Genomic DNA, 17,394 nt, shown 5'->3' on the forward strand with positions numbered 1-17,394 from the left:
ATACCTCGCAGCGCGGGCCAGACGCATGAAGAGGCCAGGGCCGTCACGGATCCACTCAGGATCAGGGTCGACGGCAGCGGATCGCGTCGCCGCTTGTCGAGTGCAGATGCGACGACGATCTGAGCTGGCCATGCCGTGCCCGCGTGCTGTTGGCTGCTTCGCGGTGCCTGCGCAGCCCCAGAGTACGTACCTCGGGATGTTTTTCGTCCAGTCGCATCACCACCGCCACCGCGACCAAGTCATGGCAGGTCTTTCTGGATGTCACTTGACCTTCGAGCCTCTGCTGCGCGGTGTCGGTGAAGCTTCGGTTCGGAGCGTCGACTGGGTCCCAGGACTGTGGCTGGTTGAGGTCGCTAGCCGACAGCCTCATCAGCGACATGCAGCAAGCGATATTGGCACAACCATATCACATGCGGATGCGTTCCGTGCTCGACGGCTGTGTGCAGCCTGCAGCCGTGCGCGCCGCCGCCGACTCGAGCACACCAGCCTGTCGTCATCGCTGTAGTCGCGGTTTCCGAGCATTGCGAGCACTCTCCTGCCCGTCGGACCTACCTCGATGTCTTTTGCGTTGTCGTGCGACCTGGATGCTAGCACAATCAGCATGCTAGCACAATCCCCCGAACCTTGACTCATCCCACAAGCGTCCCCAGTGGCCCACCGGCTATCTGCTACCGTTGCGATGCCATGCCAGACCGCCGCTCCGACCGTTGCACACCACCACCTAGCACCTAGCCCATCCACGACGGCTCGCCATGGGACCCTCATTACCTTGCCGACCAACGGTCGCTCGCAGAGCTCCTTCACCACGACCCCGTGACTGAGTGGTCCTGCGGCCAGCCGCATCTTTTGAGTTTGGTGTTCCACTATCACCATGGCCTCGTTGAAGCGTGGATGCCAAAGGCGAATCAGCGTGCGGAGACGACTTCCCACGACCAGACTACCAGACCGCAAGTTGTGCAAGCATCAAGCATGCTCCCCAGCAACCTCGATGAACCGCGCCAAGCTGAACAGAATTTCTTTCTCTTGTGCTACGTGCTGCATAGTTCGTGAAATACCAGCAGAACGGCTACCGTCCCACATTTCCGTGCATTACGAGGAGTCACAAACTGCTCGTGAGCATCCGGCTCCGAAAGCTCTGCGCATGGCGCTCAAGACCCGGTTAGATTTTCATCACCACTACCACAAGTGGTGCCCGAAAGCGAGCGATGAAATTGTCCAATTGTGCCGTTGGCCAGATTGGCCATCTCAATCTAATCCGCCTCATCTTCATCACCCCAAGGAATCCAACAGGATGCATGGAAGGCAGTATCATATCCAGATACCGGGGAACGATAGCGGCTTTCAGCGGGAACATGACGGCCAAAGCATGAATGCGCATTGTCAGGTGAGCAATCCCGTGCATGCCCAACCGTCCGAAGAGGTACCTAGTCGCTAGAGGGCCATTCGTGGACTACCAAGTATTGATTGTAATTGTCGGTAACCAATCGCACGTCGAGCAAGTGGTATCACATCCCGAACGGGTCTCGCTTCACCTGTCTTGCAGGCATGACGAAGGTCGACTAATTATGGGCATTTACTTTGAGCCGGCAACATAATTAAGGGCCTATACTTAGCAGCGGCCCTTCCCTGTCACCCACCGAGATTTCCTTGCCGGTGGCTTGCCCCGCAGTGTAAGCTAGGACGATGGATGCTGTCATTGGATACACAGCTTCACTAGAGAAAGCTTGTCCTGCAAATTCCAACCCCGTCAACATGCACAAGCGACTTGCTTCGCGTGGGAGCGCACGCTGACTGGATGCCACTGCCTGTCGTGCCATGCTAACTCGCCGCGTTACTCGAAGGCTCACCCACTCTACTTCCAAGGTTGTCCTCTACCGCGTAGCTCGGGAAAACACCATCAACCGACCTGCCGTGTTTGGTCGACAATGCGGTCTACGTTTTCGTTCGCCTAGCTACTAGCTGGTCAAGTCCCGCTGTGGAAATGATCACGACAGCGTGCACGCGAATTGGGCCGCCTCGAGTCTGCGTGACTCTGCCCGCAAAAGCCCGAACGTTCTGGCTGAACGTAGCACAGGCGAATAGATTCGAGTAGCAGCCGCATCTCGTGGGACCACGAGTCGCTGTACCTCTGTTGGTGTCGACACGCGGGCAGGTACCAATACACCACGTACATGGGACTTGCAGATGCTATGCCATCATCTACATACTTGGCATACTGCAGTACGGGATCTGCACACTGCACAAGGCCACCAGTAACGTCCGGGCCGGCCACTTATCGCAGCCGCTTCATGTACTTCCTAGGCCGCTCTTGGACGCACCTCGATAGTGCCCCGCAAGGAGGTTGGCACAAGAGGGGATCAAGGCATACGGCCCCGGTCAGCAAAAACTCTCAAGGCGACATGGGAATATGCTTCCAGTACTAAATGGGTCATTCAACTTGCTAAAGTCGTTGCGGGGACCAGTAAGCCGATCGATAGCCGTGGAGATATACGCGCTAAGTGCTGCTGTTGGCTCTAGCGCGGCGGGTAGAGAGCCCCAAAATAGCTGGGAGCACAGAATGACCCCAAATGTCGACATCAGGCTGCACGCCAGGACTAGTCGTCCAATCAGTGTGCCGTGTGCGTGTGCTGCATGGCGTTCGCATCTCCCTCCCGTTGGATGACCACCCGGCCTGATAGCAGGGACTCCAATTATAGATTCAGCAATATTTGTGAACATTCTGCCGTTCGTGGTAGATATAAGGTACATGTCCTTCACTAATACTTCTCCACGCAACAGGTAGACCGCATAATTTGGTTCCGCTCCTTCCTTCACATCAAGCCCGCTGGTCAGGCTTTGAATACCCATCTTTAATTACGAGCAGCCCGGTCGAGCCCTGCCATCCTGTCCCTTACGAATCGTCCCGTCGCGCGTTAGTCGTTATTGCCGCATTGTTTACTGGCTTTCCTCATATACCACCGCTCTGGGTACATCAAGCGTCCATGTCCTCCTCGTCCGCTCCCCCATCCGCTACCAAACAGTCCTCCACCATGGTAGGGACTACAAATGCTGCTAATGCAGCAAAGCAACAAGCTGCAGCAAAAATGCACCGTCGTTCACGATCAGGTAAGGACCACCCTTTCGATGACATGCAGGGATCCTGCGCATGGACGGTTGACTAACGGGAGCTCTGCAGGGTGCTTCACATGTCGCCTGCGACGGAAGAAGTGTGATGAGGGCAAACCATCTTGCCGCGCCTGCAAACACCTTGGTCTCAAGTGCGAATACAAGAGGCCAATGTGGTGGAGCAACAATGAACAAAGGCGGACTCAGAAAGAAGTCATCAAGAACATCATCAAGCGCACCAAGCTTAATGAGAAGACAGCACAGAGCGGCGCAATGGGAACCAACACACCACCAAGCCTGTGCCATTCCATGCAAACTGCCGACACCTTCTCAGACGGTGTCAGCTGCACTCGCGCGCCATCTGTCGACTCCCAGAACTCGCTGGACTACAACTTCAACCCCACTGTCACACCCGACTTCTACAACTCTTCAATGCCTCCGCCAATGTTCGCCCCGACTTTCACCCACCCAGGTCACTACGTACCCTACGACATCGACATCAAGACCGAGAGCCAAATGTTCATCAACGACATTCCAACTCGTCGCGATTCCACACTGTCGTCCTACAGTCACTACCAGACTCCGCCCGCTCACATCTATCCCACGGACGACTGGATCCAGAAAGATTACTTCGAGCGTCGCGAATCGTACATTGAGGAGCCCCTCGAATTTCCCATCTTTGACTACACTACCTACGGTGCTTTTAGCCCATCACACCAGCCCTCCATTCAAGTCGAAGACTGTGATCGCCATCTTCTCAGTCATTTCCTCGACAACATCATGCCCACAGCATTCCCGGTTCTTGAGACAAACCAGCCCGGCGCTGCGCAGCGCGATGTGATCATTCCAGCTCTGGAGTCTAACAAGGCTTACCTACACTGCTGCATGAGCATATCTGCGCTACACATGAAGACCACTCAAGGACTTGTGGGAGAAGAGATCGACCAAGACATTCAACGGCACCGCGGAGAAACCGTTCAGCAACTCACTGCGGCGCTCTACAGCGACAGCCAGCATGGTCAGACTCTCGAGGCCGCGCTTGGTATGATCTTTTTCCAGTGCTCAGTCGGCCGATTCAACGATGGCCTGATGGACATCCCGTGGCATGGACACTTCGAAGCAGTCCAGAACCTTGTTCACAGGCTCGAGCTTCCCGCGCAGATGATTGCGATGAACGGACAAGCACACGCTCAGCCTCCCTTTAACATGACACTGGCTTCCTGGATCGACATCCTCGGCGCTACCATGCTGGGCAGGACACCATCTTTCGCTGACACCTACCGCGAGAAGCTCATCGCTGACGCATCATCTGGCCTCGCCGAACTCATGGGCTGTGAAGATCGCATCATGTACCTGATCTCGGAGATTGCTTGCCTCGAGGCGCTGAAGAACGAGAACATGGATGTTGTCCAGCTTTGCGCGCACATCAAGCTCCTCGGTGAGCAAATCAGCTTGACTGAGCCTCCCCAAGGATCGCTCAACAGCGCCTACACATCTACCGGCGAGATTCTCCCAAGGCAGCTTCGCCGCAACATGACGGCAGTGTACCGTCTAGCCGCCCGGATCTACTTGTGCAGCCTAGTGCCAGACTTCGACCGCACATCGGCCACATTCGTCAACCTGGTCAGCGCCCTTTGCAAGGCTATGGAGTACATTCCTGCCGGACCCGACGGATTTGACCGCTCCCTTGTATGGCCCCTTTTGGTCGCTGGCTCCGTCTCGGTGCAACAGTCAGGATTCCGCAGCATGTTTGCTGAGCGCTCCGCCCTCTTGGGCGAGGCTGCTAACTTTGGCTCGTACGGACGAGTCAAGAACCTCTTGGAAGAGGTATGGCAGGTCAACGACGACAACCTCGCGAAGGGCAACACCCAGAGTGTCCACTGGCGGGACATGATGCGCCAGAAGAACTGGGACTTTTTACTCATCTAAAAAGCCTGGCTCTTCTGCTGGTATGCATCCTGGTCTGGTGTTTCTCTTCGCGAACTACATTCTCTCTGCGTCTGTCGCTTGCCGTACCTCTTTCAACCACCACAAAAGCGCTTTGCTTATTTCTTTGCATATATTTTCTTCACTACGATACCCACTTTTTGTAATTTGGATACCATTGGCTCCACGGGAGCAATGCAGCATTGTTAGGGCGCAGCAGCATCGACTGGATGGCGTTGGAGGGACTTTACGGGTGACGATTTCACGGCCGAATCTGGGGCGTGTTTGGAAAGGGGCACATGGAGTGCATGGGAAGCTAGCGCAGCACCCAGGCGCCAACATGTATAGTAGAGTTGGATGGGGCTCGAGTGAGCGCCCATGGATGGAGGAGAGAATTGAAGCTGAAACGAGCGTATCGCTCAAGATTACAACGCCTCTTTGGTGCATATGTGACGGTGATTGGCTGTAGAGGGTTGGCGCATGTTGCTGCTGAAGAGAGGCCTCTAATTTTAGCGAGAACATGGGGCGGACTGCGACGCTGCAAGTCGACGCGTACAGCAACGGACGACCAGCACAACGGCCGCTTCGAGTTTGCCATCCAAGTTGCAAGCAGGTTGCGGGGGCAGCATCTAGGCTCTGTCGACTGCATCGCGTTGCACGCCGTCGAGTGCGGGCCCGTAGAGACTACCATTTTGCCGTGGCCGTTATTAACACCTAGACTCGTATTCCGCCCCCACCCAGTTGTATAGACGTACTGCACCGCGCCGCCTGCATCGCGCCCTCGACATCCGAACTCCACCTTTGCCATGGCGTCTCCAGCGCCGGTTCCCTTCACCTCGCTCGATACCAGCACGCGGCAGCCAGCGAAGGATGAGGTCGAGTCGCCGAGCATCTCGAGCACCAACGCGCTTGCCCGCTACGAATACGAGGCGGGCCACGCCAATGCCACGACGGGCACCAAGATCCTCATGGTAGAGTGGGAGGACGACGACACGACGCGCGGGGTGCGCGGCGACTGGCACATCTCGTGGGACGGCAGCACGCGCGTGCTGCCGGCCGACGACCAGCCTGCCAACGACGTGAACCGCATGTATTTCCTGCTGCCTCCGGGCGTTGCGGTGCCCACCAGCGTCACACTCACGCTACGGCCCCAAGACGCTAGTATATCGCCTGTGGTCTGGCACACCAACCCTCTGCCCGCCCTGTTTCCGCCTGAACTCGGAGCTTCCGCGCGTGCAGCCGGCAAGAAGGGCGTGCTGCACACCATCTGGGCCAAGAAGCGGTTACAGGTCCTGCAGAAAGAGATTGAGGCCGAATCGCGCAACAACGTCGAGGGCATTGGCCTGCTCATGGTGGTGCAGGAGAAGGAGTGGATCGAATCAACGTTTGGCGTCAATGCCAAACCAGCCGGCCTGAGCATCTCGTTGGGGGAGCCGACGTTAGCCCCGATGAAGGGTCCAGCTAGCCCACGATCTCCAGGCGGAGGCAGACTGATGGACAAGCTGGCGGGCCTGCGACTGGGCACGAGCGAGAGAGACCTTACACCGAGCAGCAGCACGCCGGGCTTCTCCAACCCTCTCTCACCTGAGTCCTCAGACATCGCCATTAGCTCCTTTTCCGTCTTCAAGGGAGCCAACCCGTCGGCACTCGCGGCGAAACCTCCACAGCAACCGCAGTCTGAGCCTGCAGCGCCACCTCGCAAGGTCGTTCCCCAGGCTCCGCCGCAGTTCATTACAGAGCAGCAAGGCGCTGGCATGATGGGTTCACTGAATGCTCTATCCGGCCCTGCGCCCATGTTCCAGTCACGGGACCCCCCTGGACCTGCAGATGAAGACGACAAGGACGACGGGCTGTTTGCACTACCGATAAGTCCACGAAGCCCCGAGGTGGGAAAGAGCCCGTTTTCGTTTGCGGTGAACGAGACAGCTCCGTTCTTGAAGGAGGAGAGTGCCGTCTGAGTACTGTCGTTGATGAATCTACGGGTACATCAATGTGTAGCATGGGTGCGGTGTGTTAGTCACAGGGACGATGTAGCCCTTTATGAAAGTGATACCTTAGTGGCTTCCTGCCGCTGCGAGAATTCATTCTAGTTGGAATTATCGAGAGTGATATTCCCATCATCACAACTGCCAAGATATAGTGAATGCAGTATGTGCACCGTGAATGTCTCAACATGATGTGGGCACCTCAACAACGAGTGAAAGCGACAAAGGCCAATGTGTATGAGATCCAATTCTCAGATATATTGCCGGTGACTGAGGAAATCAGCAGCGTGTCTGCACATGGTGGCTGCAGACTAGGTGAAGATCGCTGCACGTACCAAGGCGCTAGAGGGCGTCGCTGACGAAAGTTGCCGACGCGATCTCAGGCGCAACTTCGACGCTCCCACGGTACTGTCGCAAAGCCCCCAACACGTCCAGCTCCCCGTCATCCTCCGTCGCACTCCTCTCACCCCCGATCACGAGACACAACCCACCGGCACCGATTGACGCGCGACAAAATGCTCACCACCGGACGCGGCAGCATTGCCCAGATACACTACACGGGCGAGGAAGCTGCGGGTGAGATCAACAAGCTTCTCAGCGCGGTCGTGAGTACTGCCCCACCTGACCGCAACCACGTGCTAACCCATGCTGTAGGTAGAGAACGAAGACGACTTTGAGAGATGGGAAGCGCTCGTCACTCGCGCCTCTGACCTCGAGGGCGGCGTCACCCGCAACTCCAGCCCATCCGCCATCGAACTGGTGCGCAACGTGTACGACTGCTTCCTGACCAAGTTCCCGCTCTTCTTCGGATACTGGAAGAAGTATGCCGACCTCGAGTTCTCCATTGGCGGCACCGAGACGGCCGAGATGGTCTACGAGCGCGGTGTCTCGTGCATCACACCCTCGGTCGACCTGTGGGCCAACTACTGCACCTTCAAGATGGACACATCGCACGACAACGACATCATCCGAGAGTAAGTCTTGCCTTTCCTCCCCTTTCCTCCTCCCGATTCGCAGGCTCAATCTCGCCGTAGCCAGCGGCAAGTCTGGCGCAGCCTGGCGTTGCGCCTGCAGACCTGACACAGTTTCGTTGCATGCCGTTTAATGCACCCTCTTACTGCCCCGTTACAATATGCCCCACGAAAGAGCGAGATCGTACGCTAGAGTTCTGAAGTCGATGGCATCGCCGTCCTCTGATGGCACGAGAGGTTACTTTGCAAGATCACCCCCTCCTATCCCTCCCCATACTTACTTTCAACATGCTGACCTAATAGGCTGTTCGAGCGCGGTGCTCATTTCGTTGGTCTTGACTTCCAGAGCCACCCGTTCTGGGACAAATACATCGAGTTCGAAGAGCGCATCGGCGAGCCAACCAATGTCACCAAAATTTACAGCCGTGTTCTACACCTGCCCATCTACCAATTCGCCCGATACTTCGAGAAGTTCTCCGTTCTGCTTAACAGCCGACCAGTCGATGAGCTAGTCGACCCCGATACCCTCGAGGAGATGAACAAGGCGATCCAGCTGGAGAACCAAGGACAACCAGAGAAGCCAGCGCTTGAGATCGAGCGGCAACTGCGCAACAAGATCCACGAGCACTACTACACCGCATATGGCAAGACACAGCAGGAGGTGACCAACCGCTGGACTTTTGAGCAAACCATCAAGCGGGCTTACTTCCACGTCACAGAGCTCGAAGATGCCGAGCTTGAGAACTGGCGCAAGTATCTAGAGTATGAGGAGAAGCAGGGTAACTTCGAGCGCACTTCTTTCCTGTACGAGCGCTGCCTCGTTGCTTGCGCACTCTACGACGAGTTCTGGCTGCGTTACGCCCGCTGGATGTTCTCACAGGGCAAAGACTATGCAGAGAACACAAGGATAATTTACATGAGGGCTAGCTGCATATTCGTACCAATCTCGGCTCCTGAAGTACGCCTGAACTGGGCGCGATTCGAGGAGAAGCTCGGCCGTACTTCTGTCGCACGCGATATCTACTTGGCCATCCTCGACGAAGCCCCCGAAAACACCGAGACTCTCATTGCTCTAGCCGGAGTAGAGCGACGCCACGAAGGCAACGATGCGGCCGTCCGCCTCCTAGAAGAGCACATCGGTCGCTCAAACAACCACATCGGTGGCATACTAGCTGCTGAGCAGGCACGCATACTCTGGCAATGCAAGGGCAGCGTCGATGAGGCACGTCAAGTGTTCAAGGACAAGCACGAGCGATTCCTGGACTCGCGCGAGTTCTGGGTCAAATATCTTGAATTCGAGATCGCACAACCCTCACCCGACCAGGAAGAGGGCCATACCCGCATAAAGGCAGTGCACGAGCTGATGCGCACAAAGGGACGCTTCTCCGCAGACGTCTCAAAGGAGCTCTCCCACTACTACATGGCTTATTTGATGGATCGTGGTGGCAAGGACGCAGCCGAGGAGTACATGCAGCTGGATAAGGACGTCAACGGGTATGTATCATCTGCTAAGAGCGACCCCTCCCAACTCCCATCCCAGAAGAAACGTAAAGGACAGCCTCACAATGCAGCAAACAAACGTCAGCGCAAGTAGTTGTGCTTTAGGTCTCCCCAGCACAGCGAAACTGCGATGCGCGCTGCTGGTCGAACCATGACTCTCTAGTGTCTATCATACCCCTTCTTGAACTTTTTAGTATTTACCATTTCCTGCACCTGCACGATCACTAGAAAACGTAATACACCACGATTCTCGTCCCCTCATTATGCTTGCTGACATTGCGTGTTCAATACAGTGCAAAGCAGATCGAAGACGCCGCTACTGCTCCTCCTGTGCCTCAAAAGCCTGGTCACCGAAGCCGCTTCTAGGAGTGCGATAGTAACTTGGTATGCGCCTCTTCGATGCCCTTTCTCATTGCTTGACTGACGGTGCGGCCCAGACGAGGTGTGACCATCCCCATTCACCCGAGCTTTCCATATTCGAATCCTGCGCCCCAAGTAATGTATGGTCAGCTTTCCGTACGTCGCGTCGCGGCAAAAAGCCTTGATGCGATTGCGATGTCCGAACCAATCACCCTTGTGATGGGCAGGCTCCAAGCCATTGGTAGACCCGCGCTGTCTGTCTTATTCTCAGGTAAACCATCCTGCCCACTTTCCTCTAATTCTGTTGTCTTCACTGTAAAATTCCTGGCGTTGTTTCTTAGTTCCATGCGATATCGATGTTATGAGAGGACGTGCTCGTAAGAGACCTTGTGTTAGCTTGGGTAACGTCAGGTCGATAGCCGCTCGTGTCGAGCTGATGTATTTGTACAAAAGATTACAAAAGATACTGTAAAGACCATCATCAGATCATGCACAGTGAACGTTCATGTGGATGTGATTCATCAGTACTTGAGATTATTCATGACGCATAGGTACCGCACAGCCATAACACCACCCGTACCCACAGAGCCCGTCTACACGACAAACCCACCACTATTCTTCTGCCTGGGCTCACCCGCCGCCTCAAAAGTGCCATTCGTCAAGCGCCTCAAGCCCTGCGCGGTACTGGACCCTGGCGCAACCCACGTAACATTACTGCCCAACCCCTTCAAGAAAGCCGTAGTCCCATTATCAAACCCATACTCAAAGCTAACCTGCGCCGGCACCAACTGATCGTGAATCCGCGGTTCGGCCAGCGCCTCGGCAGTCGTCATCTCCCCATCGAGGATATGAAGCAGATTCTGGATCGTGGCCGTGATGATGCGACTACCTCCCGCCGCGCCAATAGCGACGTAGAACGCACTAGCGATGGACGAGGAGTTGAGGTGCTCGACGATGACGGGCGAGATGGAAGATAGAGGGCGTTTACCGGGACGGATGAAGTTGGCTGGCGAGGGGATGTATCCGAACGCGTTTGTTGTGTTTGGGATGCTGAAATCGTTCATCTCGTTGTTCATAATGACACCGGTCTCAGGGACCACGAGCTTGCTTCCAAAGAGCAGGTTCACCGTCGTCGTCAGTGTAACGGCCATGCCGCTCTTGTCTGCCGTAACAATGTGGCTCGTTCCGGGTGTCTCGAGGGATTCCAGGCCAGCGGGGTCGTAGTACGACACGTCGAACGTTTTGGTGTCGGAGATCTTGGATCGGATTTCTTTGGCTGTGGCTTCGGATAGCATTTGCTCTTGGTAGGTGTCTATGCCTGAGAGGAAGAGGGGGTCGCCTAGTTCGGCGCGCATGCCGTAGGCGAATCGCATGCTTTCGTCTAGGCGGTGCGTGGTTAGGTTGATGTTTGAAGGGTCGCCGACGTGGGAGTAGCCTTCCATGATCTTGAGTGTCGCGAGGGCGACTTCGCCGCCTGAGGGTGCGCTGCAGGCTGTGAGTTTGTAGTCCCGGTAGTTTATCGTGGAGGGCTTGCGGATGGCGACTGTGTAGTTGGAGAGGTCCGAGAGCGTCATGGTTCCGTTGGCGGCTTGCAGAGCACGGATTGTGGCTTCTGCTATGGGGCCGTTGTAGAATGCGTCTGGGCCGTTTTGAGCAATGGTTTCGAGCGTGTCGGCATAGCGCTTCCGCGTGATGGTCTCGTTGAGCTGGAGGAGACGGCCCTTGGGCGCGAAATCAAGAGCAAACTCGAGATCATCGACTAGGAAGTTGGATGAGGAGGTAGCGGAGACCATGTATTTGACTAGATCTTCGTTGACTCTCCAGCCATTTCTGGCGACCTTGACAGCTGGGGTGAGGACTGTGGACCATGGCAGGACTCCGTAGTTCTCGTGAAGATGTTGAAGACCACGGAGTTCACCAGGGACACCGGATGCGAGACCGCCGTTGATACTGGCGTCTTCGTTGTTCTTGTACATGTCCTCAAATGCAGCGGCTGGGGCTGTCTCGCGGAAGTCAATGAATTCATATGTGCCGTTTGGTGCGCGGACCAGCATGAATCCTCCTCCACCGATGCCTGTAGTTGTTAAAATACGATTCAGTTAAAACATTTGTAGGATACTCACCTGAATGGTACATGCCCACTACGCCTACACATGCCACAGTACCTACCATGGCATCCGCAGCATTTCCACCCAGCTTCAGCAACTCAATACCGATGTGACTGCAGATATCACTTTCCGAAGCAACAGCGCCCAATTGGCCGTCCTCCAGTATGGGCGGCGCAGGGTAATCGGAGGACCATGACTCCCCGCTCTTGACCGGAGTACCCAAGACACTCTGCAGCGTCAACAAGCCGGTGAAGCACTTGACCAGCGAACCGCGTGCCATATTCGCAGCAGCACAGTATTGACGAAAAGATGGAGGAAGAACAAGCTCACCAAGCCAACGCGCCGCATTCCAAGTGCTCATCGTGCAGATTATATACTAGCCGAAGTCGGCTTGGTGGATCCCGCGTTTGCGCCCTGCCTTCCTCGCCCTGGTGATAGCCACGGCAATAACTGGTAACGGTACGCGGCTGGGACGGATTAGGAAGCTGCAAACGCACGAGGCTGGGATTGCGTGCGAAGCTGTCGCAATGCACCATTGCGGGCCGAGCGTGGACATGTTCAGGTAATCATATACTTGTGGTTTTGCGCAGTTTGGCCTATCGAAGTACGTGAGATAACGGAGCCGGGCCGTTGTTGGTCGGAGATAGGCGGGGGTGATAACAGTAGTCGCGTGCTGGGGTGTTTGTATGAGCAAAGAGAAATGCTGGGGATGGATGCATCGTCGTATGTCTGGTCATAACCTGAGAACATTACGGCTCAAGCAGCTGTTAAGCTTCGTTGACAGCATGTCGTTCTGTCAAGCTTCAGGGCTGGATCTCGACCTAGCCAGTGCGTCTGCGAGGCGACCATGATCATGATAGTAGCTGCCGTTGGACTAAATAGTTCAAAACTGTAAGTTGGAAACTAAGGTTAAGTTTTAGAGCTGTATTCCTGGATAATGTAGCAGCCAAGCATGCGGACGAATGCCAGAAAACGTGACACCGTGATGTAATCTGAAGCGGTGCGCGTCGCCTGCCTGACGCGTCTCTAGCTTTCTCCACACGTACACCCGCCATCCGTCGCGACCCCACGAATCACCCAATGGCGCCAAAAAGTACCCAATCGTCGTCGCAGCCCAAGTCGTCGCAAAAGGGCACACAGCAGACCATCTCCAGTTTCTTCGCGAAGAAACCGTCGCAAACGCCCAAACCCGCAGCCAAACCAGCACCCAAGGCGCCTTCTCCGCCCGTAGCCAATGACGCACCCCAAGAGGAAGACGACGACGAGGATGACCTTCCAGTCTCGCAGTCAATTCCTGTGCGCAAGCGCGCCATAGACGAAGACGACGGAGCTCACGACTCCGGTCGCTCCTCCCCCTCAAAGCGCGTCAGATTCGAAAAAGGCGACTCGCCTCGACAGACGTCTGCACCAAAGCCCGCGAGAGCCGCCGACAGGACGTCCAAGTTTCTATTCTCCTCGTCACCTGCTCCACGGGAAGAGCACCCTGAAGAAGACGTGGATGCCGCAGCTTCGCAGAAGCAGAAGGAGAGGCTACACGAGAAGTTTGTCAAGAAGCTCGGTCGACCAGACAGCTTTGCTGAGCTGAGGAGGCGCAACAAGATCATATCTGAGGACAACTCCAACGCCAATGGCGAGGAAGGCGAGGGCGACGAGGAGGAAGAGGACGAGCCACCCCAGAAGCCCAAGGGAAAGAAGGGCGCTGCGACGAAGAAGGCACATAAGCTGACACCGATGGAAATACAATACCTGGACATAAAGCGAAAGCATCTGGATACCGTCATCGTTATGGAGGTTGGGTACAAGTACAAGTTCTTTGGCGAGGATGCAAGAACGGCATCGAAAGAACTGGGCATCGTCTGCATACCGGGTAGGAACTCCAGGCTGAAATTAATGTGACACGTAGCTGACTTGGGGTACCAATATTTAGGAAAATTCAGATACGACGAGCACCCTTCCGAAGCCCACCTCGACCGATTCGCGTCCGCCAGCTTCCCCACGCATCGACTGCAAGTCCACGTCAAACGTCTTGTACAAGCAAACCACAAAGTCGGAGTGGTGAGGCAACTGGAGACAGCCGCGCTCAAAGCCGCCGGTACCAACAGGAACGCTCCATTCGTGAGGAAGCTCACCAATCTCTACACCAAAGGCACATACGTGGACGATGTTGAGGGTTTGGAGGCGCCTACCGAAGGCTCAGGCACAAGCGTACAGTCGACCGGATATCTGCTTTGCATCACCGAGAGCAATGCAAAAGGCTGGGGTACAGACGAGAAAGTGCAAGTTGGGCTGGTAGCCGTCCAGCCTGCGACTGGCGACATTATCTACGATGACTTCGAAGATGGTTTCATGCGTAGCGAGATCGAGACGCGACTGCTTCACATCGCGCCGGCAGAGTTTCTCGTAGTCGGCGACCTGTCCAAGGCTACAGACAAGCTGATCCAGCATCTGTCAGCAAGTAAGACCAACGTGTTCGGAGACAGATCGCGGGTGGAGAGGGTAGAAAAGCCTAAAACAATGGCAGCACAAGCCTACAGCCACATCTCGAATTTCTACGCGGGCAAGATGAAGTCCAGCCAGGAAGCAGACTCAGAAAAGCAGGGCGCTATTCTGGACAAGGTACATCAGTTGTCGGAGCATGTAACCATCTGCCTCTCAGCAATGATCACGTATCTCAGCGAGTACGGCCTGGAACACGTCTTCGATCTCACAAAGTACTTCCAGCCTTTCAGTGCCAGGTCTTATATGCTCTTGAACGGAAACACACTCTCTAGTCTGGAAATCTACCAGAACCAAACGGACTACACTTCGAAGGGCAGCTTGTTCTGGACCATGAACAGAACAAAGACCCGTTTTGGGCAACGGTTGCTGAGAAAGTGGGTTGGCCGACCCCTCATAGACAAGGAGAGATTAGAAGAGCGCATAGCAGCGGTGGAAGAGCTCAAAGAGGGCGAGAACACGATCCCTGTCGATAAGCTCAAGTTCGTGCTCGGAAAGATCAGGACAGATCTCGAAAAGGTGCTCATCCGCATCTACTACAAGAAGTGTACTAGGCCAGAACTGTTGGCAGCTTTGCAAAGTCTGCAGGAGATTTCGAGCCAATACTTGTCGGCGAAGACACCCGAAAAGAGTGGTTTCTCCTCGTCATTACTGAGCGAAGCTGTTTCGAATGTTCCGAAGATCTACGATGACTTGAACAGCTTCCTGGAGAGGATCAACGCCAAAGCCGCAAAAGAGGACGACAAGTACTCGTTCTTCCGTGAAGAACATGAGGCCGAAGATATCAACGATCTGAAATTGAGCATTGCCTCTGTCGAAGACGACCTCAACACGCACCGAAAAGATGCAGCTGCCAAGCTGGGGAAGAGCAAAGTAGACTTCGTTACTGTAGCTGGCATTGAGTATTTGATCGAGGTCAAGAGGAAGGCACCGGAAGAGAAGAAAGTGCCTGCTTCGTGGCAGCAGATCTCAGCTACCAAGACTACATTACGTTTCCACACGCCAGAGGTTAAGCGCATGCTACAAGAGCGAGATCAATACAAGGAGTCGCTGGCGGCGGCATGCGACAAAGCTTACATGGGCTTGTTAGAGGAGATCTCGTCCAAGTATCAACAACTGCGGGACTGTGTAGCTTCTCTAGCCACACTCGACGCCCTACTCTCCCTGGCTACCTTGGCAAACCAGCCAGGTTACGTCAAGCCGACCTTCACAGACAACATCGAGCTCAACATCACCGGCGGTCGGCATCCTATGGTGGAGCAACTGCTCCTCGAAAACTACGTCCCCAACGACCTCACCCTTTCACACGATTCTACCCGTGCTCTACTGATCACAGGCCCCAACATGGGCGGAAAATCCTCTTATGTGCGATCTGCAGCTCTAATCGCCATCATGGGCCAAATCGGCTCCTACGTCCCCGCAACGGAAGCGCGACTCGGCATGCTAGACGCGGTCTTCACCCGCATGGGCGCTTTTGACAACATGCTCAAAGGCGAATCTACCTTCATGGTCGAACTGAACGAAACCTCCGACATCCTCAAATCCGCAACGCCCCGTTCCCTCATCATCCTGGATGAGCTGGGCCGCGGTACCTCAACCTTTGACGGTGTCGCCATCGCAGAAGCAGTGCTCGACTATGTTATCCGCGACTTGCAGTCACTCACGCTGTTCATCACGCATTACCAGCATCTGGCCAAACTGTCAGGCCGCTTCCCCAAGGGTGAGCTGAAGAACGTCCACATGCGCTTTGAAGAGCAGAATGGCGGGAAGGAAGTCGTGTTCTTGTATGAAGCTACGGAGGGTATCAGCCACCGGTCTTACGGGCTGAACGTTGCGCGGTTGGCGAGGGTACCGGAGAAGGTCATTGATGTGGCGGAGATAAAGAGTGCGGAGCTTGAGGAGAGCATGGGGGCTTGTAAACTGGGGAACTTGTAAGTCGTATCCTAGGCTGAGGATGCTGAGAATGAGTGCTAACATTAAGCAGGTCGCGCATGATGAAGGGTTTGCTGACTGAGGGATCGGAAGCAAGTCTTGATAGACTTGTTGAGGGTATCGAGCAGCTGTAAGATATAGATGTGTTGTGTTATATGGAGATGCGACTGGCCATCGTTCACGGGAAAAGGTGGAAGCATCAGGCGTTTGATGACGGTGCAGACGGGTAGTAGATTTGCGTGTGTCAACAACGCATCGCTGCGTCGTCAGTTGGGGTCTTGCCGGAATGTATAGATCACGCAAACGAATTATATCACCGTCGACAAGATCACATCACTTTCTTGCTTGTGGTGTATTGTCATTGTTTCATTTCATGACTATCATAACCATATCATTGTGATCGTAGTCAATGGCCAGCGGATCTCCTGTCCTCCCGGCTCATGGTATACCCACCATCACGCCTTGTCCTAGCTCAGCAGCTTAACCGAGACGAGTCTCCTTGTCCTTGATGGGCATATCGGAGCCAGTGGTAGACTTGTACTGGCCACGGATGAAGTCGCTGATCTGTTCGTCCTTGGCTTGCTCGACGGCGGACTCGTTGTCCTGAGCACCCTGGCCCATGAACTTCTCTTGGACGAAGTCGACACCTAGTATAAACAGTTAGTACGTGTCCAACAGTCATAGCAGGGTGTGATAGACGTGGGTGGGGTGGAGGACAACACACCCTTGTCGAGGTAGTCCTCGTTCTTCTCGCTCTCCTTGCCGCCGCCAGCAGCGGAGTTGAGCTTGTCACCGATGCCACCGAGGAAGCCACCGGAGCCGGAAGACTTCTGCTCAGAGCCTTGGCCTTGGACGACCTGCTCGTTGACGGACTGGCCTTGGTTGTTACCACCGCCAGCGAGCTTGTTGACGAAATCCATGATGTTTGTTTGTTGTAATTGAAGGTAGGTAAGGTAAGTAAAGAGTCAGAGCAGTAAAGGCAAAAGTAGTCGTGTGAGGTTGTGATGAGTG

At 55.0% G+C, this 17,394-nt stretch overlaps 6 protein-coding genes across 6 annotated transcripts; 4 read left to right on the plus strand and 2 right to left on the minus strand.

Annotated features, from left to right (window-relative positions):
* Window positions 1-3,083: 3,083 nt before the first annotated feature.
* J4E79_008436 (uncharacterized protein) lies at window positions 3,084-5,034 on the plus strand (the record flags this gene model as incomplete). Its single annotated transcript, XM_049357293.1, has 2 exons — window positions 3,084-3,105; window positions 3,176-5,034. 2 exons carry the CDS (start codon window positions 3,084-3,086, stop codon window positions 5,032-5,034), a joined length of 1,881 nt encoding a protein of 626 aa, XP_049208191.1.
* Window positions 5,035-5,837: 803 nt separating this feature from the next.
* On the plus strand, window positions 5,838-6,989 carry J4E79_008437 (uncharacterized protein; the record flags this gene model as incomplete). Its single annotated transcript, XM_049357294.1, has 1 exon — window positions 5,838-6,989. One exon carries the CDS (start codon window positions 5,838-5,840, stop codon window positions 6,987-6,989), a length of 1,152 nt encoding a protein of 383 aa, XP_049208192.1.
* A 542-nt stretch (window positions 6,990-7,531) lies between these two features.
* Window positions 7,532-9,581, plus strand: J4E79_008438 (uncharacterized protein; the record flags this gene model as incomplete). The annotated part of the gene is made up of 3 exons (XM_049357295.1): window positions 7,532-7,621; window positions 7,671-7,990; window positions 8,291-9,581. 3 exons carry the CDS (start codon window positions 7,532-7,534, stop codon window positions 9,579-9,581), a joined length of 1,701 nt encoding a protein of 566 aa, XP_049208193.1.
* Window positions 9,582-10,440: 859 nt separating this feature from the next.
* Window positions 10,441-12,235, minus strand: J4E79_008439 (uncharacterized protein; the record flags this gene model as incomplete). Its single annotated transcript, XM_049357296.1, has 2 exons — window positions 10,441-11,921; window positions 11,971-12,235. The coding sequence occupies 2 exons, from the start codon at window positions 12,233-12,235 to the stop codon at window positions 10,441-10,443; spliced, it is 1,746 nt and encodes a 581-aa protein (XP_049208194.1).
* An 800-nt stretch (window positions 12,236-13,035) lies between these two features.
* MSH3 (Mismatch repair protein msh3) lies at window positions 13,036-16,517 on the plus strand (the record flags this gene model as incomplete). Its single annotated transcript, XM_049357297.1, has 3 exons — window positions 13,036-13,822; window positions 13,883-16,382; window positions 16,436-16,517. 3 exons carry the CDS (start codon window positions 13,036-13,038, stop codon window positions 16,515-16,517), a joined length of 3,369 nt encoding a protein of 1,122 aa, XP_049208195.1.
* Window positions 16,518-16,863: 346 nt separating this feature from the next.
* Window positions 16,864-17,303, minus strand: J4E79_008441 (uncharacterized protein; the record flags this gene model as incomplete). The annotated part of the gene is made up of 2 exons (XM_049357298.1): window positions 16,864-17,030; window positions 17,108-17,303. 2 exons carry the CDS (start codon window positions 17,301-17,303, stop codon window positions 16,864-16,866), a joined length of 363 nt encoding a protein of 120 aa, XP_049208196.1.
* Between the last annotated feature and the right edge of the window lie 91 nt (window positions 17,304-17,394).

The sequence above is a fragment of the Alternaria viburni genome (genome assembly GCF_023758015.1).
Source record: "Alternaria viburni strain BMP 2772 chromosome Unknown scaffold_20, whole genome shotgun sequence".
Classification (NCBI taxonomy): domain Eukaryota; kingdom Fungi; phylum Ascomycota; class Dothideomycetes; order Pleosporales; family Pleosporaceae; genus Alternaria; species Alternaria viburni.